This window comes from Epinephelus lanceolatus, chromosome 14 (assembly GCF_041903045.1).
Source record: "Epinephelus lanceolatus isolate andai-2023 chromosome 14, ASM4190304v1, whole genome shotgun sequence".
NCBI lineage: Eukaryota > Metazoa > Chordata > Actinopteri > Perciformes > Serranidae > Epinephelus > Epinephelus lanceolatus.
Window position 1 is genome coordinate 9553274 of NC_135747.1, and position 16244 is coordinate 9569517.

Here is a 16244-nt window from a genome sequence, read left to right on the forward strand (position 1 = left end):
CCACTTCACACTACCTGCTGAGCACCAAACAGAAGCTATACAAATTTACTGACGCACTGGTGAACATTGGAGCGCATTTAGCATCTTAAGATACTGAAAACAAGTAGCAACCTCTAGGGCTGGAAAATGAAGCCAACAAGGAAGTGCCTAAAACTGCATTTTCTCTAATGTCCACTTAAGGCTGGTAACCATGTTAAAATGCCCAACTTTGCAGCCGAAATGAACATTTTTACAGCCTGGTGCAAAAAACAGTTTTGGTCATTGTCGCAGAGACAGCTGCATCGCTTTCCGTCTTCCTCAGAGCCTCGCAACTACCCCAGTCTCCACAGTTTCTTCAGTTGTTCCATCATCTGCCATTTTCACTGCAGGGACAGTGATAGCAAAGAACGTACACTTGGGATAGCTACCGATAGCTACCAGGTAAAACAGAAACACTATCCTCTTCCTGTAATAGTTGCAAAGTGGTCAACAAACTTCCTTTTATGCCGTAAATTGAGCTTTCATTTTCAAGGGGAATTGTACTCAGTGGCAGACAGAATTGCACAGTGAAAACTAGGTCACCAATCTAGACACCAGCAGTGTCATTATTCTACAGCCATTATATTCTGCAATCAACAATTGATTCATAATTGTCAATTAAAGCAAAAACTGCCTATTTCCACTTTAAAAAAAAAAAAAAAAATCATCATTTGTCGAGGCCAGCAGTGAATGCAGGTTTAATGTACAGTACATGCACAGTAAAGGGGAACCACCTGTTGATGAACAGTACCCTGCACACTGACTGTGACAGAGGCTTAGCAGCATTTTTGGACAATGTGGATGCATTTATGACAAGTGGATCAACAATTTAATAAAATCAAAGGGAGTTGTTTTTGTCTTTAGGCTGAACCAGATGTCAGTGCAGATGACTTCAGGCTACAGTACGTTATACTATATAATTGTGTAGTATTAAAAATAGTAAATTCAGGTTGATTAAAAAAATATGCAATCAATGTGTTTGCCTCTGCAGTTTACATTGCTTTCTGTTGCTTCCTGCCCTTTTTATTTAGCTATGTTTAAAACCGCTTCCCACTCCCTTCATCCCTTCATCTCAGCCTCTTTGATTGAGGGAGCTGGCACACTTCCCAGACAAACAAATCAAAACTAACAAATATCAGCGTCAGTGTTTTGCTTTCCTTTTCACTGCGCAGCTGATGTTTATGAGCCATTATTTAAAAAAAAAAAAAAAAAGTTTTCCAGTTTTTTAATGAAAGAAATCACTTTTTCCTTAAATATAGTTCATCCTACATACACTAAAACATCTAACTAACGCAAAAACTTAAGTTAGCTCCTCTACACTTGTTATCTGCAGATTCAGCAGAGTAGAGCAGATTTTTATTGTATATTTATTCTTTATATTTTAGCTCATCATTGAAGCACCACCTCTACACTTAATATTCTTATATATATATATGTATTTTACAGCTGAATGATTCTGTCAAATGGAAGTATTGCACATTCTTCCTGGCCATCATATGAGACACATTTACCAACATTCATTCTGATATATCTGGTATCTTTCAAAACTTTTGGATCTCCCTCAGAATTTGAAAAACAAAAACATACAAATACAATGCAAATGGAAATAACTGTCCCTCCATATTCTGGTATTGTTTTCCCATTACCCTCTAACCCAACCCTCATGCATTTTCATTGAGCTTTTAAAGGGAAATCAAAAATACATATTTTTCCTTTTACCTGGGGGCTGTACCGAGAGGCCAGTTCAACAGAGCCAGGCTCTCTTTGAATGAGCTGGCTCAAATCACCCTAAAGCCTTAGTCAGATAACAGGTAGCACGAATTTGAATATCAACTTGCTTTTTTAACCCAGGCTTTTGTCTTCGGGTTCTGTGCGCGTTCACATAAAACAACCACCATATATAAAAAACAAAATTGACCAATCACGTGCCGTCTACTTCCTCCTTTAGATAATATTTAAAAATGATGACTGTAAAAAGCACCACTGTTGCTTCTCTTAAGGAGATAGAGGAATTCTGTCATAAAATGACTAGTCTCTATATACAGACTCTACATTCAGTGAATGTAGAGTAGATTCTGTAGGCAAACCCCGGAGATCTTGCCTCCGGAAGAAGAGCGAAAGAGCCCTGGTTTCCAGTTGTAGGCTGTTTGTAGTCCGTGTGATATTGACCAATCACGTTTGAGCCGGCTGCAGTTGTTGCCAGGTTAAACGGTCGGAACTAACGAGGCAGAACATAATTGGCGTCACTGCAAACTCTGAATCCATCGCAATGGTTCAGCATATTTACTTATATATAAACGGAAGTCGGAAACGGAAATTCGCCTCCTCCGCCCAAGTCAAACCGGAATGCCAAAAAATCGGGGGTCTGCCCCCAGAGGCTGTATCGCCGTCTGCCGGAAGTCAGACGCCGAATACAGCTGATGGGTTCCGAGAATGTAAAATGACTAATTGTGTGATTTAATATAGACAAGTTAATATAGTTAAGTTAATATAGCCTATTTATTTTACCACTTTGTTTCTTTCTGACAGCTGCACATTGTACAGCTCTTAAACTTTAAATTTAATATAGCAGATTCAAATGTAACACTCAAGAACTGCAATTAGGTCTGCTGAAGTCATACAGTAAAGGAGACGTGGAAATCACTTAAGTTTTTGGACAAACAAAGGAAAACGAATTTTACATGGACTGTTACTTGTGATAAATACCAATCTATAAACAGCAGTGTAAAATAGACTCAGGATCACGTCAGGACTACATAAACGTCATCCTGATTAATAATATGATAAACTACTGATGTATGCTACCTGTGATTTTGCATTTGCATCACTGTCATACTGTAGGTTCTTGTTTAAAAAAAAGAAAGAAAGAAAAATGTGAGGCTATACATAGCCTACAGAAAGTGCTTCTGTAATTGCATGGCTTTGTTCGGTGGCATTTACATAACCTTGCAGCTCAACAAGCTGGAAAAAGTGCATTTATAGCATATTCCCTCATCTGAGAAACTGTATCACTCATATGTTGAAATTTGCTATGGAGTGACACTACTTAAAGGAGCTGTGAAAGGCACTTTTGAGTTGGTTTCAAGCCAAAACTCTGAACAAAAAAGGTCTGCAGTATAGTAAGTTACATGGCAATCCCACCAGGTTAAAAGAGAGCCACCTTCATAGGATGGAAAACCCTGACTTTAGACTCAACAGTCCTAGCTAAGCTACTAATCTTACTATGTGGTCCAGCCCTTTGTTGTACTGTATTTATCAGTAGGGGTGTGCCATATCATCTCCCTCACGATAATACCAGTATAATTCTTAATGTTAAATTAAAAATTAATATTGTGATACTTGCGATATTTCAACTTGTTGACATAAGACAACAAGGAGGTGCAGCTTCAGTACTGTGGAATATACTGTGGTGTCCTGAATGTTTTATGAACAGGCCCAGACTTCTCAGACTCTTTTAGCGACTTACTGCAAGTCACCCTCCCTGCAGAAGGAATTCATTCAGCGACTCCGCCGGCAGCTGCACAGCATCTCACACACACGGGAGTCGATGTCATAAAGTGATTTTATTATAAACCTTTGGTAATGTAAATTCAAGTGCTGCTTGTGGCGCAACAAAAAAACTACATATGTGAATGTGCAATCATTATGGTGGCATAGCCTGTCACAGGTTACAGCGTGATGATTAGAAGAGAAATGTCAGAGCAAAAAGGTCCAGGTGGGAAAAAAACAACTCAATCATTTAGGATTTTGCTAAAAGAGAAAAATATCGCCTGTTGATTTATAGATACCAGAGTATATTTTTTGGATTTGGGAGCTGTTTAAATGTGTTATTTGTGGTTGATTGTATTTTGTTGTGATATTAATATTGTAAAAAATTAAATTTCAATCTGAATTACTGTTGTTGTTTACAAACTAAAGAAGTAAGAGATCATTTTAATTTTTACTGAATATCTCAAGTCAAACTGTTAGAGTGACATGTAAACTACATCACTTATTTTGTTGCAATTCTATTTACCTACATGATTTTATTTTCTGTACTAATTTTTATATTGTCAAGAATATTGTTATCGCAAAAATAGCCTCCAATATCATGATATTAATTTAGGGCCATATCGCCCACCCCTATTAATCAGATTCATTTCTAGATAGCACTCGGTTTGTCGTGCTAAAAGTACCAAAAAAATACATTTATAAAACTCTGCTAGCCACTAGGCTAATTTATGTAATGTAAACATGCTTAAGATGATAACAGGTGACTAGCAAAAAGTAATTGTTTCATCTATGAAACTTGACAGTTATTACTGAGCTAAATTTGATACTTTTGTTAAATGATGTTGCTGTTTGAAGGCAATATAGAAGTAGGCTAGTTTACAGTCAAAACCTAACACCTATTGCTTCAGTGAAAGCACATCTTTATCTTAAGGAATACTTAAACCACAAAATTACCATTTGTAAATCTTTTAGACATGCTGTGTTACATTAAATTTATCAAGAGAACTTCATTTTTCTTGAACGTCTGCACAGTAAATGGCAAACATATTGATTTACTGATTGATTGGAGGTCACGTTTGTATCAAAATATCCCTTTACAAACTCTTACACAACTCATGCAGTATAATATAATTTATCTGGCATATACTCAGTGCTTCCCAAAACTTAGTATTGGAGTCTGGCTTTGAAGACAGCATAGAAAAGGTTTTTTTTCAGTTCAGGCATGACGCATGTAAGAATTCCCCAAGAATTCAAGGTAACACAGCAGGACAATTTATATTAAAATGGTCATTTTGTGGGTGAAGTATTCCTTTGAGACATACACATTGCCCCAAACCACTAAGACCTGTTAGAGTAACTGCAGCTGATGTAAGATGGCAGCAGCTGGTGATTTTCCTGTGGTGGCACAGACTCAGATGATTTTGCTTTATTAATCTCCATACACACATACCATCACACTAAACCACCTTTAAGAAAGACAAGCTGGTCATAGACCAGAGCGGCATCGAACAACTATGAGAGGTAACGGTGCAAAGAAGCTGGTCTGTCTCTCTATGGATGCTGTGTGTGTGTGTGTGTGTGTGTTTTAAGTACAGAGTGCACAAGTAATTGAGGGTAGGAAATTGAAGGGGTCCACTTATGTAGCCAAGCATTCAGCCTATTATTTCCTTCAAGCCAGAGTCACAATATGCTACGCACACTGTGGATGTCATGGTCCCCACTGTGCATAATGACACATCACCTACTTAGTTGGCAGAGCTTTTTTCTCCATGAGAATACAGGCTAATCTGTTTTACTTGAATAACAGCTAAAAAAGCATTCTGCTATGCAGGACACCAGTATTTTCCACAGACCCGAGTGTGACTCATCTCTATGTTGAGACGCTGGAGGGAATAATTCTGTCTTGAAGGCATTTCAGTGCTCCTTTCATTCCAGATACTCATTATAGTTCATCTGAAAACCCTAAAATAACAAATACTTCTTTTAAATTCTGTTGTGAACTTATATATATATATATATATATATATATATATATATTTTATTTTTTATTTTTTTGCTGCATCATTTGGTGTTTTTGTCCTACTTTTCTCTGCACTTCCAGCAATATCTGACCAGCTATATCTGACCAGCACTGGCTTGAATGAAGTGTTTTACACAGTGCTGCTGTTGTGGTGTGCTGCTGTGTCTTGTCTTTTTGTTTCACTGTGTGAAAACAGGCTCCAGACTGTTTCCACACTGTTTTTCTACTCCTCACTCCCTACTTCTAGCCTTGCACTCAGACAACCTAAGTTACATTCAGTAACTTACTACTGGCAGAGCGTTACCAGCAGAAACACTGGGTGTTTTTGTTTTTATATTTATATATATTTTTTTACTTCAGTGCCACACATCTCCACGTGCTCACCAGAACAGCTCCAGTCTGTCTTTGTCTTTGCCCAGCACGGCAGCTTTCTGTACTGACCTGTGACATGTAAAAAAATCAGACTGCAATGTGGGTGGGGCATTGAGCAATGCTATAGAGAGGGGCAGAGAGAGGCAGCTGCATCTGAGCCAAACAAAGTGGCACATTTTCAAATTAATGTATTCTATTCACTATTGAATTTAAGCAATAAAAATGTAAATAATAATAAAAACAAAAGTGACATTTAATATTGTGTTCACACTGAGCACAAATACAACAATTTGCACGAGTGAATTCCCGCCAGGCAGCGTGATGGCTGACACGAATGACGCAAAATACACAAATGAAGCGTCACCAATGAAGCCAGTAGCACAGTTTCACGTGGTTGCTGCAGAAGTGAAAAAACAAAGAGTGAATCAATGAAGCTGTCTTTGTGTTATTTTATAAAGTGATTAAACAGAATAATACGAGTTATAACAGAGTCAATCTATTTCAGCTAAAAGGTCAGAGCTTTGACTCCTGGAGTGTCCTCTGTAGGTCTGAGCAAAAATCACAGATTCAGTCACATAATATAATTAAACTTAGAAGTGCACAGCAAAAGGGAGGCAACGAGACGCCTCCACTTAACTGATGACTGTCTTGAGGACAGCTACAAAGCAAGCTTCTCGTGCACAAATGAAAACTCTCCAAGGACACAGTTAACTTCAGGTACAATGCAGCCTTATACACATGAGGAAGCAGAATACTACATGGTATGGTAATGAGTAATTTTGTTCCTACACACATTATAAACTTATTCGCGAGAGTTGAAAGATCAGCGACCAATTTGCGTCATGATAGCCAACCAGCACTGAGATCTTCCAGGTATGTATGACACCAAGGACTTAATGGCAGAAGTTCATTCATCAATTCAGTGATTTCACGCACATGACGTGAGTTATTCGGGCATATGGAGCGAGTCAACACAAAATATTCTAGCGTTCAAAATTTGCATTGCATTCAGTGTGAACACAACATTAGAAGCACCAGTGCAGAGCATGTTACAGTCACTGCCTGAGAGTTGGCAGCTCCGCATGACATGTTTTCTGTACCAACTTATGTGCACCATGCATGTAGAGCTGAGAATCACTCAGATTTTACATGCACTACTGTGTATGAATGTGGTTTTTCCAGCCCTGTACAGTATTGCAACAATATCAATAGAGCCATTTCAAAGAACTGAAACAGGCCCTTTGTTTGACATTTATGATACACAAACTGTTTCAAAGGGCAGCACTGGCCTTAGGGTTAGAGGACAGTTGCCTCTTTTAGAAACACCAGATCTGGCTGGGAAAATGCTCGATTAGGGAAACAGGAAACATCACATCCAATAAATACGGTGTGTTTTAGCATATATATTTTACCTGATACACTGACATTGCTTATTGGCCTGTAATAGACAAGCTATTTGGCAGCTGATTGGTGTGAAAATGTGAAATAAGTGTTTGAGATTTTGCATTTAAGAAATAACACAGTAGCGAAGCACTCTCATAGCTATCTGTTCACCAAGCTTATGAAGTCTTTTTTCTCTCACTCCACTTCTCAATCTCAAGCTTACAGCCACACTGCCAGCATTAATGTCCCTACTAAAAAGGCCACCTACTTTAGCTATAAAGGACTCTTTTACTGGCTCGCTGAGAATGACTCCATTGTACAAGCTGACATAGTAACGTTGGCATCTGCTGCACACACACTGCCCACATTTCTCTCTTCAGATATTTTTCTGCACAGCAGTTTTTCTCCTGCAAAGTCAAACTCCCTTCACTCCTCAGCAGTCTGCATTTGCATATCCATATTTCCATTCTTAAGATGCCGGTCGCTTTCTAAAATGAACCATTAACCCTCCTCCACTTTCATTACTTCTATATCCCATAATGCAAAGTAGCACTGCCAGCTGAAAAGGACAAATCATATTATTTTTCTTGCACCCAGTGGTTTTAAATACCACAAATGGTCTTGCTGTATGAATCCAGTCTCTAAAATGTATTTCTATTTGCTGTTATAGCCAAGACAGCATAACCATATTGGGATGGACTTTTTTGGAGCTAGAAGAGACAATATTTGGACAAGAGTTTGGAGCTGTGGAGGAGCGAGGGGTGGAACTGACACATAAACTGTGACAAAACCTTGCAAACAGCCTGTCACTCAAGCAGCCCCACCCTTCAATATGCATAACTTTAAGCCTTAATACAATGTAAACCGGTGAGTTATAAAAAAAAATCACCCTATGTACAGTTGTCATGAATGTTGTAATAAGCCATAGAGACCAAAACTGTTCTTTGTACCAGGCTGTAAACACCTTTATTTCTGCTGTAAATCTGGGCATTTATCATGGGGGTCAGTGAGGACTTTCACTGTTTTTGAGCCAGCCTCAAGTGGCCATTCGATGAACTTTTCAGCCTCGGAGGATGCCACTTGATTTCACGTCTTTTTAAAAAAAAAAAAATCTTAAAAATGTATCAGTTAGTTACCAGATAATGGGTGTCAGCCTTAAGAAAACAAAGTTAACCAAAACTGACATCGGCCACACAAAAGTAATCCTTCTTAATTATCACTTACGATCCACTAGCAGTGTGTAGTGGTGTCTGTATCTGCAGAGAACCTGCCCTACGCCTGTATTTATTTTCTTCTTATAGAGTGTGCTAGGAATGAGTCCTAAAACCCTACAATGAGTTAGCATTTTACAACTCATGGTTCCCTCATCTCAAAGTCAGTGGGTTTTTTTGAATACGTTTTGGGGTAGATGCCTGAAATAAGGTCTGTGGTTAGCACAAATTTGAGTGGCTTTCACCTTTTGTTCTCCAACATACAATACCTCAGTGAATACCCCATTCATGAACTTTGAAGCTTGTCTTAAAAAAAGGCAGTTGCTAACAAGTGGCTAAATGAAACTACAGATCGTCATCAAGCCAAGCCGTGCCAAGCATGGCTTTAAAATCTTGTTATGGTGGTGACTTTTGATCATGTGACCGCAGTGTAATTTGTGTATAGCCTAATGTTAGCTTTTTACTTCTGCTGATTGCATTCAAGCTTCAATATCAATGAAAATGGTGTTTATTTGTGAAATTACCTTGATGAACAAAAGGTGCAGGCATGATTAATATTTGTTTGCCACAGAGCTTATTTTTGGCAATAATCCAAAATCTGATGGAAAAATCCCACAGGCTTTTTGACAAGGAAACCAGTGCGGTGCTTCCATGGTGGCCTACAGAAAAACATCATCCCTCTATTCTGGTTTGCTTGAGACATTTCTGTGTGTCAACCTTTGGGAAGTGGTGTGTGCATTAAGTCAGGAGTCTATAAAAACGTTGCAACTGTGCTCTGCTCTGTGGATGCCAGCTGCAGGTCTACATGTCTGTTTGTATAAAGGCACACACACAAAGAGCAGAGAAACCAAGCAGGAAAGGAGCATGCGCTGCAGCTGAATTCATAAACCATACACCATTCTGCAGGGTTGTGCAGAGTTGTGAGTCTGTTATTTGTGCTTATGAACGTAACTGCCATGAAACAACGAGACAACACCATTTTATTTCTTTGATTCATATACTTGCATCTGGTGCTCTCTTAAGGCCAAAACACACCGGCGCCGTACGATGCGCGTCAAAACAGACATCCCCATTATTCTCTATTTACAAACCCACACCGGCAGCGTGTCAACCCATGTCGACGTGACGCACCACAGCACTTCTTGCTATTGTCCTATTTTCCAGCGTTGCCGCTCTTGAAAAAGCACTTCTTTTTAAGAGAAAGGCCTATTTTGTACTTCCCATCTCCCGTAGTAGCAGCTCTGTTGAAGAGCAGAGAAGAAGAACTTTGGCGCCATCTATTGTTTGTTTTACTGTCGTTGTTTGGTCTAGTCTGGTTGTCGTGGTCGTCTTGTGTTGTGTGTTTTCTTTCTCTTTCTGTGTCTTCTTCCTCGTATTTTGTTCTAATTGGCGGTTGGCAACCTGCTAGTCACACTACCGCCACCTAGTGGAGTGGAGTGTGCAATAGAATTCTGGTAGACGCCAAAGATACAGACCTCCACCAAGGCCAGATGCCAGAGACCAGAAGTTTTTCTACAGTATGATCCTGCTGACAGCCAAGCAAACCGAATAAGGAATATTACAAGGAATACACTCCATTAGTGTATTTATCAACACACTGTTTATGGAAAATCCAATAATGAAAACAATAGGACCAACTCAATACACAAACAGAACAGCACAACTGTAGGGGCCCAGGTTACCTTACTTGCCACAGGGGATCTGCCACCGTTCTTAATCACTCGGTTGCTTTGGAGAGCTCTCAGGTCTAATTAGGGCAATTCAGATCAAACTGAAAGCTGCTGGCTTTGACACAAGGTTATGTCATTCAAAGCACCGGGCTGGATAGTCAACCTCCTGGGAGGGCTGCTGTCCAAAAGGCAACTGAATCTCTCCAGCTCAGAACGGACTGGCTTTGGGTTAAACTAAAGTGGGGTTTGTTGTATGTCATATCAGTCCTATAACATATCAGGTTTAAGAAATTTTGATAACAGAACTGCACAAGACTAATTCAGAGTGGGATGAAGGAATAACAGAGTAATGTACGGTTTTAGATTTTATTGTTTTACCATAGTTATGTTTTCACATTTTAAATCTTCCTCGCACAACAGCAAGAAACACATTAATTCTTACCTGTTGTAGGTTGATCAACACATCTATCTCTGGGGCATGACCTCCTGTAGCCATGGGGCCTGGCGTGCAGCCAGTGGGTGAAGAGTAGTTCAATGACAAGGGCAGGCGCCTGCAGAGAAGACGGCTGGTGTGGCTAGAGTGAAACTAAGCAGAGAGGCTGGGTATGGAGCTGCTGTGGGGAGGGATGTGACTGGACGAATGGTCCTGGATGTAAAGGATGACAGGGGTGGCAAGGTCAGGTGTAGGAGTCAGATGGGGTTTGTGCAGTTGGGAGAGGGGAGTAAGCAGGAGAAAGGAGGAGGGAAAGATGGGGTGCAAAGCAGCAGGAACCTGGGGGAGGAGAGGGATCAGCCCTTCTCTTTCACGGCTGGGGATCCAGGAAGCCCTTGCGGTGGCATAACCTGCAAGAGAGTGGACAGGGGTGATTAGAGGGATATATGGGCAACTTTTGGACAGTAACCAAGGACACAGAATGACACCGTAAAGTTGTGATAGTTGTGTTTCTACTTAAATACTTTACTTGTTTGAGTAACCCTTTAAATATCTGCAAAATAAAATGTAAACCAGAGTGTTACCTTAATGTAAATACATGAAGGAGTATGAGATTAGATTACGTAATAAACCAAACACCTCCCTCTCATACTGTATATCACAGCATTTCATCGCCGCTTCCCACCCACATAGTGGTATTTGTGTTTTAAAATGAATAAATTCATCTCTTATGATCCATATGTTCCCTATGGTGTTTTTATCAGCTGCCATGAGGATACAGAGGGCGTTGGTATGCAACAAGAGCCCCTGTCTGCACTAACACTGAGGGTGTTGTAGTTATACCCATGCCACTCCTGCTCATTTTAGGTGGTTTTCTACTTCTGGTATCTTAGTAGAGTGAAGGTAAATACAATGAATGCACTGATTAAAAAAAGTTATTATGCCACATTACACATTCCAAGAATGTGTGACATTGTGTCCCATTCTCCAATGCCTCTAATGTAATGTTTCTTCTCTTATGGTTTAGTGTTGGATTCAAAAAGCATGTGAGAGACAAACATTTAGCAGGCCTCAAACATATTTTCTCACCATGCACAAAATTGGTATAAGTTCAAACTTAACATTATTACTCTTAATTTCAAAACATTTTGTTTGTTAAGCATGTAGCAAACAGAACCAGAATCAGTGCTCATTAATGCATAACCCTAACCAAAAAGACCACAGTTGACTCTATACAGGCTGTTCTTGTGACCTGTTCATACGTGTTCCTATGAAAAGTAATGCGTAAATAAGCATGGTAAATTATGAGTAAAGAAGGAAGCGATCACAAGTACTCAGGAAGAGGCAGGTTGGGGTGCTGGATTAAAGCAGAATTATTATTTGTGCATCAACTCTATGCAGAGCCTACGCCATAGCCTACGCACGTGGCCTGCGCCATTGTGAGCATTTATACTTGTGCGGCGGTATGTCTGTGTCACTCTGCATTTACACATCTAAACCACCAGTCAGCGGTGGGGTTTCTGTGAAGTGCTGTAAAGTTTAGTTGATTCAAAACACACATTAAACATGCCTTAATAGAGACAATTTCAAACACAAGTACACGAATTAGCTTCACTATAACTCGCTGCATTTACAGAAAAAGAATTTGTCTTTGGCTGGACACATTTTCACCACAATACAACATGCTAACGTTATTAGCACAAGCCTATAGCATTTTATATTGTACGAATTAGCCTAGCGGCCAGCGGGCTTTTTCATACAAATCCAGGGACAACAGCAACATTTAACGTTACAAAATTTGGATCACAAGGATCACCGACAATACAACTGTCTTATACTAAACAAGTTTTCCAAACAAATATAACATGCTAATATTATTAGCGCAAGCCTATGGCATTTTACATTGCATAAATTAGCCTGGCGACGGTTGGAGATTTCCTCTATTTATATAAAGCCAGGATAAATCATACACAAGACCTGAAATGCTATTTTGTGGGGGCTTTATTGTCTTCACAATTTATTGTTTCTTATCTGTGAAATTAAAGTAAATAAAAGCTTTGTGTCCACTGAGGTCCACATCGCCACACACCTCTACTTGCCTAAACCTAACCTCCACTACTATAAGGGATTAACGTAACTTTACTTTAAGAATGTGGCGTCATTTGTAGGCGCTAATTCACACGATCTCATGCGAACCATTCTGTGTACATTTACTGTGTACAGCAGCTTGCCTGAATGTTTTCATATGGTTTGTTATGATGCATTTTGGTTCACTTGGATCCTTTTCTGTGTGAAAAGAAACTGAACCAAGAGGCCAATTGGAGCAGAGCAAAGAAACTTAGGTGTGAAAATGCCCTTAGACTCCAATTAAGAATTGAAGCCTTTCATAGCTAGCAATTTCAGGAATTCCCACTCATATATGTGTGGCAGTCGCCAAGATTAACACATCTGCCACTATGGCAGATTTTTTACTTTTGGATGAATGATCATTAGGTGCATTGTTAGAATATATGTACCATTCGGTTATTATTTGCTCCATAGACAGAGGGCACAGCAGAACGGTAGGTGCACCTTGTTGCTGGGTCTAAAGTCTACAACGACTCAAAACTCATACAAACCGATACCTAATTTTGTGGGAAACAATTAACATATTTGCTTCAGATTGACTGATTAATTGTGAAGAATGTGTAAGTTGTTGCAGGCAGTGTCTTAAAAATAAAATGAACCTCTCTCTTGGTAGAGTCCACGTCTTTTATATTCAGTAACAAACTCTGCTACAGGCATTACTTAACTCTTACTTCTCACTTATCAGTCTAATTTGAAAACAACTCTAGCACACATGCTCATAAACAAACAAGAGGAGGCACCTTGGGACCACTTAATTGTCCTGATGATGCCAAAATAGACAGTGATGATTATTTTGGTTTTCACATGGAGGAAAACAGGTGCCTCTCATCCATGTAAACATGCCAAGGATTTTTGGCCTGCAATTATTCTGGGCAGTGTGGGAGAGGGCGAGCCAGACCATGGCCATTTACCACTGCCATTTACTCCAGTAAAGATCTAGCCACTCAGAGTTAATGGGCAATGTGGCTAAAAATGTTGTCATGATAAAAATGTTCATATCAGTCCATAAGTTTAAGGGCTAATTTTTTAGCCTGGATAGCAACAATGGCGACCACTACAGATCCTACAGACCACATTAACGATGCTATCGAGGTATTTCGAGGTATCTCTACTGATTGGTTAGGGAAAAATCAAATTCCCTCCCCCTTGTAAATCGCCTTCAATGGAAGCCATGTCAGACTGAAGGTTCTGGGAGCTTCAGTCTGACACTCAGGCTACTAATTTTTTGCTCCTGAGTGAAAGTTGGAGGAACCATAAATTTAGTTGTGGTTAAAATTATTATGTATTGTCAGGACACAACAAACTTGCCAAACAGCTGAACAAATTAAAGTTTTCTTCACATTATTACTATTCCTGTTTATTTGTGTTATGTCACTACATTCTAATGAAATATCTGGAAGTAACAACATCTAATGGTAACTGCAAACTTACCATTAGCATCAGATGAGTTTACTACCTATACAACTACTTTAGCGAACGTTGAAAGGCAAGGCTAGGCAAGGCAGCTTTATTGTATATCACATTTCATACACCAGGGCATTTGAAAGTGCTTTACAGAGCAATAAAATATAAAACATAATAAAGGATGTATATTTACAATAAAAGAGTAAAGACAAAAAAGATATAAAAGGTAAAATTATGTACTAAATGATTTATAATTTTAAAAAATCCCCTTTAAAAAGAGCAAAAGTGCAGACAAGAGGCGCAAAGATAAAAGATTATTTCAAAATGATATAAAAATAAGTTTAAAAATAAATTTGCCATTGTCATTACATGGTGGAGTAGGAAGTGTAAAAAAAGGAATGTTTTTAGCTTTGACTTAAAAGTGGTCAGAGTCGGGGCTTGTCTAACATCATCTGGGAAGTTATTCCAGGTTTGTGCTGACTTCCGTGGTAAAAAAAATCATTACAAAAATAACTTTATGAGCGTGTTAAATGTCGATTTAAAGTTATAAAGCTACCTTATAAAGCTACCCTATAAGCTTAACGGCAAATCTTGTCTTCTTCTACGTTTTCATTTTCCTCTGATCAGTCACCTGTTCTCATTCTGAAGTCGTCGAATACCACTACTTGGTCAGTGAATTTGGCGCCAGACACAGATGAAAAAAGGCATCCTTTCACCACAGTATGATACACCACAAGCCGGTATTGCCACCGGATGGTGTCAGTTTGAAATGCCACTGGGTAACAGCATTACTTAAGAACCTGTAAAGTCCTTATAGGGTGTACAAGAGTGGATGGGTCCCACAAACACCAGACTTTCACCTAGAAGCTTTGTTTTCAATTCCAAAACGTTCTCATCCCATGTCATCACATATCACCGCTTTGTCAGTGGCCTTTCACATCTACATAGTATGCGCTAGGTCTCCATATGCATCTGATGTTGACACGCTACCAATGCCAGGAGGTCACCTAAAGCACATGGTTAGGTTTAGACAACAAAAGCACATGGTTAGGTTTAGATAACAAAAGCAAATGGTTAGGTTTAGAAAGAAAGATCTTGGTTTGGCATTTGGGAAGCAAACACTGGGTTCCTAGGTGAAAGTCTGGAGTTTGTTGGATCCATCCTCCACCTCTCCCACCTGACCTATGGGACTCACCTTATGTTACGTTGTAACCAGCAGCATTTCAACCTGACGCCTTCCAGCGGTGTAGCATCTGGTGTAGCATACCAACACAACATATGCCTTCCCGACCATCGGGCAGCATATCATAACAGCGCAAAAGGTTAAATCAGATGATGTTACATACTACGCTGCTGGACCACTTATCATACCACTGCAACAGGTAGGGATGTCCCGATCTGATATTCGGATCAGTATCGGCCGCCGATATTAGCAAAAAACGTGCATCGGCATCGGATCGGACGGCATGAAAAAATGCCGATCCAAGAACTCCAATCCAGTTTTTCATGTACTCTGATCCAGGTTTTCCGGCCAGCCCAGCACTCCGTGATTCAAGCAGTCCATTCCAGTGATCCGCTCCAGCACTTACTATCAATCCACCAGGCCAGCATGTAGACACACAGGAAATAGCAGCACCAGGCTGGCACTGACACTACAAAAATAACTGAAAAGGAAAGGCTGCATTGTTTGTTAAATGTCAACAATGTCTTGTGGTGTTAATCTATTTTTTAGACATAAGTGTGGACATAAGAAATCATGGCAATCCATGATAAATTCCAAGTCAGCCACTCTGTTTAAAGCTGCTGTTTTCCCACTGACACAATAACAGTCCCTACATCTGTCTCAGTTTTATCCAGCTGACTCATTTGCTCCCTCTGAGACATTTACAGCTCGCTTGTAGCTGAAATTACCCACAAGGCGCTGCACAAATAAAAGTATGACATTAGAATGCAGAATTGCACTTTGGCAGTAATTGTGCACAATGTGGCATTATTACACTGTGCTGCATCTCTAAGAACAACAGCTCAATAACATGTGCCTAACCCTTACCCTTCTGAGCAACCCCACCACCTAACACCCTTCTTAATAACTACAGTAGTATTTGTGCTGTTTA

General features: G+C 39.6%; 1 protein-coding gene across 1 annotated transcript in view; it reads right to left on the reverse strand.

Annotated features, from left to right (window-relative positions):
- The window catches only part of slc4a3 (solute carrier family 4 member 3), a 97266-nt gene that overhangs the window by 65893 nt on the left and 15129 nt on the right, over positions 1-16244 (reverse strand). The window contains exon 2 of the mRNA XM_033617447.2: positions 10609-11009. Coding sequence (XP_033473338.2) covers positions 10609-10662 — 54 coding nt within the window. The 5' untranslated portion in view covers positions 10663-11009. The remainder of the gene's footprint in view (positions 1-10608; positions 11010-16244) is intronic.